Source organism: Hibiscus syriacus, unplaced genomic scaffold (assembly GCF_006381635.1).
Source record: "Hibiscus syriacus cultivar Baekdansim isolate YM2019G1 unplaced genomic scaffold, ASM638163v2 tig00015331_pilon, whole genome shotgun sequence".
NCBI lineage: Eukaryota > Viridiplantae > Streptophyta > Magnoliopsida > Malvales > Malvaceae > Hibiscus > Hibiscus syriacus.
Window position 1 is genome coordinate 52837 of NW_024062357.1, and position 7676 is coordinate 60512.

Below are 7676 nucleotides of genomic sequence, written 5' to 3' on the forward strand. Positions count from 1 at the left end.
GATTGATTTCCATTATTAACTGTAATGTTGCGGAGATTGTAATGTACTACGATAGGGTGAACAAGTCATCCTGCAAATGTTTCATGTAAAGCAATTGAACACTATTTAGCCACAAACTTTACTATTATTATTATTATTATTAAATAATATTCTTAAGAATAGTTTGTGATTTATGTTAGGTGATTTTAATTGTTTTTTTTTAAGTGTAATATACTTTATTAATGTATTTGTATATACGTTTTACAATTATTCATAAAATTTTAACGTGTTTAACATTTAGAATAAAGAAATGTTAATCTTAACGCACAACTTTTCATTCAAGTTCGAATATCCGTTCGAAATTTACGAGGATTTGAACAAAAATTCATAAAATTCATAACTTAAACTCTAAAATTCACTGTAATTTAGTATGTATCTTTACCAATATTTAAAATGTAAAAATAATAAATGAGTTTCTAAACGGGTTTATTCATGAACATAAACGAATAAGTCAATAAACGAGCTTGTTTGTGAACATAAACGAATATACTTATGTTCGTGTTTGCTCGTTTATTAAATGAATATAAAAATTTATTTTTACTCGTTCGTTTAACTTAACAAACAATCATAAACAAACGTTATACAAACATAAACAAACATATCACCCAACTCTTTGTTCATTTACACTCCTTTAATTACTAATAGTTTGTCAAAATGATGCAAAAATCTGGAATGTGTCGTGGTTCAAGTAAACAGTTTTTGCTCGGTTTCATCCGACAGTTACCTACGCCGATCTTTAGAAAAAAATGAGATCTAAATGGACGGGGAAAAGACTCACAAACGGCGAGACAAGGACAAGGAGGACACAGTTGAAAGCCTAATGTGCAAGAGTGTTAGCATCTCTGCGCGTGAAGACGACTTTATAACTCAGGGTGTTTGGATTAAGAGATGTGAGATTTTTATAAGAATAAAATTCACATTTTTATATTTAGTTAGTCGAAATATTATTTTCAATAATGTTTTATTATTAATATTAGATTTTTTTAAGTATATTACTAGAATTATTATTATTTTCTTTTCTTTAGATATTGTTGGATTACTGATATTTTAGACTAAAATACCCTCAATTTTTTTTTCAAAAAATATTATTCTTTTATTTTGAATAATAAAAATTCTACAAATGTTAAATTACAAATTTATCCTTAAACTATTTTAAATTTATAAAAAAAATTATAATTAAAATTTTATATGAAATTAATGGATTAAAATAAAATTTTACCCATTCATTAAACCTTTTTATATTTTTAATTTTATAAATATAAATATATATATATAAATTTTATTAATTTAAATTTTTTAAAGAAAATATATAAATATTTTTCAACTTGTTAAAAAAACAAATATATAATAAGAACAATTTGGTAAAATATACATTCTAATAATCTTTTATTCCTTTAACCAAACACGATAATCTTACATTTCTGCTAAACCAATCTAACACAAAATACAACATTCCCAGTAATTTTATTTTCTGATAATCATACATTCCCACTGATAATCTTACATTTCTAATGATAATCTTACATTTCGTGAACCAAACGCACCTTCAAGTGCATATCCAAGATTCGTTTCGCCTCAAGCATATGTTTTTAATGATTTTTTTATTTATTTTTGACTTTAAACCAAAAAAATAATAAAATTAATTATTTTGATTTATTTTTCAATCCATTCGACTCCAACGAGGACTCGTCCCTATTAAAAAGTGTAATATACTTTATTAATGTATTTGTATATACGTTTTACAATTATTCATAAAATTTTAATGTGTTTAACATTTAGAATAAATAAATATTAATCTTAACACACAACTTTTCATTCAAGTTCGAATATCCGTTCGAAATTTACGAGGATTTGAACAAAAATATTATACTCGTTTAAAATAGGACCATACAACAATATTTAAGACTTGAGATCGATCTAAAATATTTTCTATGTTTATAATCTATTTATTATTTTATTTTATTATATTATGACATTTATATCACGTAAAAATTAAATTTATAATACTATAATGTAAGTATTCAGTTATATATTAAGTTTTTTATATATAAATGAGTAAAAAAATTAATTTTAATAAAATACACAAAATAAATATATATTAAATTAAAAATAAAATAATTTTTTTTTTTTAAATAAAGTCTTTTGACAAAAATTTAAGACTCGTAATTTATGTTTAGACAGAACCTAAACAAATATGAAGTATGTTAAATCTCTTACATAAATTTGATTTAATCGGACTCATTAACACCTGTACCTGTACCTGTACCTGCTAAATTTTCAATAAAATAAAATAAAAATCACTTAAGGTTTTCCTTTATTATGAAACGCAACTGCGTATCGAGGTCTACTTAGGGTTCGTTTCATGTTAAAAAAGGGTAAATTAGTTATTATTTAGTTTTTGTTTTACAACTATTATTTATTTTAAATTATACTCAACGTTACATATTGTATTAGCATCATTGTTAATTTTTTAATGGTAGGTGACCAAAACAAAACTAAAATGTAACGTTAGGTATGATTTTGAAAAAAAATAGTTGAGTGATAAAAAATAAATTAATTAATAGGTGAGTTATCAAATTAGAAATTTACCCTAAATAAAAATATACATGAATTATTCTAAAAAAATTCTTATATTACTCCAATTAATATATTTTGTCTAGATTTAATCCAAATATATATGATTGTTAGTATATTTTTAAATTAAATATATATATATATAAATAAACTATGTTAGATGATTTTTTTATTATATTTATATTGATTTAACCTATAAAAATTTTCAAGATTTGCCATTATGTGAGCCTGCTTTTCAAGTCAGGTACTATGTATCAATATTTACTAGTAAGGGTGTAAATGAACTGAGTTTGAACGAGTAAGGTTGTTTTCGTGTTCGTTTCTTTATTTCTTAAGGTGTTCATATTCGGTTCGTGTTCGCGTAATCTTTTTAAATTTTGTTCGTGTTCAATTATTTATTTTTGAAGGCATTCATGTTCATTCATTTAATGTTCATAAACGTGTACGTTTAATGTTCGTGAACATATTTATTTAAAAATTCGTCAATATATTTATCTATTGTTCGTAAATATATTTTTTTAGCATTTATTTATCATCCATGAGTAATAAGTATATTTACTTAGCGTTCGTGAATATATTTATTTAAAATAAAAAGAAAAAGAGAGCGACAGGATGTGTGTGTTATGAAAGGGAAATTAGTAAATTTACCCCACTAGTACTTAAACTTTTTAAGATTCACAACTTTAACTCTAAAATTCATTGTAATTTAGTATGTATCTTCACCAATATTTAAAATGTAAAAATAATAAATGAGTTTCTAAATGAGTTTATTCGTGAACATAAACAAATAAGTCAATAAACGAGCTTGTTTGTGAACATAAACGAATATACTTATGTTCGTGTTTGCTCGTTTATTAAATGAATATAAAAATTTTATTTTTACTCGTTCGTTTAACTTAACAAACAATCATAAACAAACGTTATACAAACGTTATACAAACGTTATACAACATTCCTAGTAATTCTATTTCCTGGTAATCTTATATTCTTACTGATAATATTATATTTCTAATAATAATCTTACATTTCGTGAACCAAACGTACATTCAAGTGCATATCCAAGATTCGTTTTGGCTCAAGCAGATGTTTTTAATGATTTTTTTTTTTTGACTTTAAACCAAAAAAATAATAAAATTAATTATTTTGATTTATTTTTCAATCCATTCGACTCCAACGAGGACTCGTCCCTATTAAAAAGAAATCAAGCATTAATGAAGTTAGGAATGCTCCCCGTGTTAAAAAAGGGGAAGAAGGTAAAGTCTGTTTCCCAGCACCAAAATTATGAAATCAGTTTAAACAAGTTTCCACCTACAAAGAATAGCAACTACTTTATTTACATAACAAGAAGTCGATGAGGGGATCATCTTTACCTCGGTGTCTCAAACCGTCACCTGAGTTTTCAATCTAATCTGAAAGTCATCAACTCTTGCCTGTTCAGCTACTCCTGTGTAACATTTCGGGATCAGAATCGTCTTCGGCAGGCACCATATTTAGATCAGGCAGTACAAAGGTGAGTTTGCCCGCATTGCGAGAATCTAACGGCAGTTCACGGTCATCATCAGATGGTAAGGTTGAGTCTGACGACAATCGTGGTCTTGGACAAGGTACTCTCTCTGGTTCATTACCAATTAAGCTCGAGTTCGAATCAAGCTGTAATACAAGTGAAGTTTACATCAAAATGGGGCCAAAAAAACTAAGAAACTCTCAACATGAAACATGTATATTCATCCAACCCTAGTTCTTTTCAAGTTCTGGCTTGTGGCTTGATGTTCTTTACAACTCTCATCCTGTTGAATGAATAGAGAAGACGAGTGTTGTGATTGCCAATTATCTTCAAATATAATCAAACTTAATTTTTATTACAGTAAAAATCTAAGGCCATGACTTGGCACACCACGCACGTGACTTACATAACCCCCTTAAAGATAATAATAATCCTGAAACAAATTAAGAGACAAAACTGATATACTGTTACAGATTGGGAAAGGGAGACGAAGACTCCACCAAATCCAATTACACACGCGTCACACCTGATAACATCTCCTCCTTTTTTCGATGGGGTCCATGGACTCCACTTCCACCTATTACTATGACCGAAATGCCCCTCTGTTGTGAAATTTCCTTGGACAGTGGGGGCTGTGCGAATCTTATTTTTGCTCCTGACGGAATTGTCCTTTAGTGAAAAGGTCTGATCTGATAAGGAAGGGTACGGGTTAAAAGGGCGGATCAGTGAAAATCCGTCCTCACTTGAAAATGGTAATAAGGTTTATAACACGGGGGTTGTTTAGTCCAAACGGTAGGGGGAAAACGGCACTTCCATTTTAATAAAAACACTGTTAAACCGATGATCGGAAAGTTTGAAGATGAAGAGAATCGTTAAAGAATGACAGTTCTGATGAACTCAGTGAGTAAGCTGGGAATCAATGAATGACGGTCATTCCAAATCAAAAACCAGAAGGCGAAAAGGAAAAGTCGAAAACAACGGTGGCGATACGTAATTCGGTATGGCCACGCAAGGATGTTTCCGACAGCCCAAAATATGAAAGTAAAAGAGATTCAGACACTTAATAGAGAGAGAATAAGTGAAAAGAAAACCTTGGATCTCGAAGGTGCGACAGGAGGTGAGCGACGGACGTGGGAACTCGTCTCTTCAAAACCGGCGGCGGCGGAAGGAGAAGCGTCGCTACTACCACCGCTCCAACAAAGGGGCGTGGTGGGACTACCACTTGCACTGACGTTGAAATCTCCGTCTCTCCTGGCTTCGCATCGTAGCAACATGGGTTTAGACCTCCGCTGACGTATCCCCCATTTAAATGCAGGCAAGGCATATTTGGAAGCAGGTGGTGCCGCCTGGGCTTGCTTGAGCCTTACCAACAACTCAACCACCAAATTGTCGTCCGCGATCGCTGCCCGAATCCACTCATCTTTCACCATCATCGTTGAAACCAACACCGACCAACGATAACCAAAAAGGAAGAGAGCCAGATATTGACAAATCTGTGGATTTCAAATATTGGATTGGGAAGAGAAGGATAGAAGATACGGGAGAGGAGAGGGAAAGAAAGAAGGATAAAGAAGATGAAAAGTGAGGAAGATGGGTGCGAAGAATAATATATAGAGAATGTGCGATTTGATTTTCTCCTTTGATAAATATAATCAAATTTTCTCCCTCTCTCTGGACTGTGTCATTGTTGATAAGGGTCGGGCGAGAACGCGAGGGAGAGGTGAGAAAAAGAAGAAAAAAAATGAGCAATTGTGTGCCAGTGGGTCTGACACTCTCTCCTTTATCACACATTTGTTAATCGCAATTATCCTCTAAATCATGGGTCCAATGGTAAATTGATCTTAAATATCACAATATTATTTTCGTTGATTGATCACGATATTAATTTTAATATTAATCATTATTTTTTTTCATTCTATTAATCTTATTTTTTACTATCAAATCTATAATATCAATTGGATAATTAGTAATAGCAAAAGTTTTCCCCTTGGTTTTCTACCGTTGGTAAGTCATTTATTTATTTTTATAGATTTTTATTTTTAATAAATCTGTTTATATAATGCATTTTTTTTATGACACGTTAATATAATAGTGTCATTTCTAATGATAGATAAAGGTAAGATATAGTTGCGTATACTACTATAGTTGATCATTAAATTGTGTATATCAGGAGATAAACGATCAATAATCTCAAGCATCAAAAGAATAACTTAAGGAAATTGTATAACGCATGCTTAAATTGTTTTCAATTAATTGAATTATCAAAAAGAATGATTATGGTATTAGATTGTTGTACTTCGAACAATCCTTAGACACAATACAAAATTAGCTGACCCTTATTCCCATATGTAATGAGGTAAGGGAGAAGTATGATAGTATGCTGCCCCCAACGTCAGGTTGAGAACAATTTCCGTAGGATACTTCCAAATTATAAAATATCTTCCGTATGATACAATGATTCATTATTAGTAATTTTTATAATAATATTTGAATATTTATTATAATTATTTTTTATTTTATTCATGAATTTAACAATTTTTGTCTAACAACCACATCAACCGGAACACTGCTTAGTCTTCTTGTACTGCTTCTCTCTCCATTGTTAACTGGATCAAGCCATTGTCCAGTCATCAAGATTTATGTGGACGATGCGTGTGCTTCTTCCTCGGGTTTACCGGCCATTGGCATCCTTGCGCAGGATTCTCAATGGATGGTGCTAGGTGGTCCAATCTGCCTTATAAAATAATACTTTTTTTTTTGTTTAAGATAATAATTAATTATTTCGCAGTAAAGCATTTCTTCCATTTCCATCGTTTCCAAGAGCTTTAAATTTAAATTTGCCAGTGATTGATGGTTTGGGTTTCTATACTACAAGGATTAAAAATTTTGGTTAAATCTTTAGATCAACATACAATTGAATCAAGTTAAAAAAACGTAAATTGTTCAATAAATTTAATTTAAATTTTTCGAATTGAGTTTAACTAATCAAATTTATTCAATTTTTATTTATATATGATTAAAAACATTTATAATATTATTTAATTTTTATTTATACAATTCTTTATAATCATATGTAGAATAGATATATTTCTTCGTATTATTTTCATTAATAATAAAGTATAACTTATAAAATTAAAAAATTCAACTCAAACTTAAAAATCAACCTATTAATTATTTAAAATTTTAAAATTAATAAAATATTATTCAAAATATTCGATTCTATTTTATAACCCGACTTAAGTTCATTTGAGTTTATGAAATAAAGACTTCAGAACTAATCCGGATCAAGAAAATAATTTATGTCATTGACAATCTAACCCTAGTTTAAATACAAACCCAGAAAACCTACTTGTAAATACGAAACCAAAACAACCCTAAAGAGAAAAACAAAGTAAAAAAACTAGACATATTTGCGTATCGATGCAGACAATTGCTAAGCTATACAGAGGAGAAGCTGGGATCAGAAACTAACTAAACATACTTTTCTGAGTTAGCAATTTTTGATCTTCCCCTTGAAAAAAACAAGGGATTACAGATTAGCAATCTGTAACGAATGAAG

The 7676-nt window shown here is 29.4% G+C and overlaps 1 protein-coding gene across 2 annotated transcripts; it reads right to left on the minus strand.

The window, feature by feature from the left end:
• Positions 1-3907: 3907 nt before the first annotated feature.
• Positions 3908-5829, minus strand: LOC120207737. 2 transcript variants are annotated; one of them, XM_039207158.1, is made up of 3 exons: positions 5209-5829; positions 4347-4400; positions 3908-4263 (listed from the first exon to the last, which is right to left on the minus strand). In XM_039207158.1, exons 1-3 carry the CDS (start codon positions 5548-5550, stop codon positions 4048-4050), a joined length of 612 nt encoding a protein of 203 aa, XP_039063089.1. In that variant the 5' UTR covers positions 5551-5829; the 3' UTR covers positions 3908-4047. The 2 variants fall into 2 exon arrangements, with proteins under 2 accessions (XP_039063089.1, XP_039063090.1); XM_039207159.1 differs by lacking the exon at positions 4347-4400 and having other exon boundaries at positions 4013-4263; positions 5209-5824.
• Positions 5830-7676: the final 1847 nt, after the last annotated feature.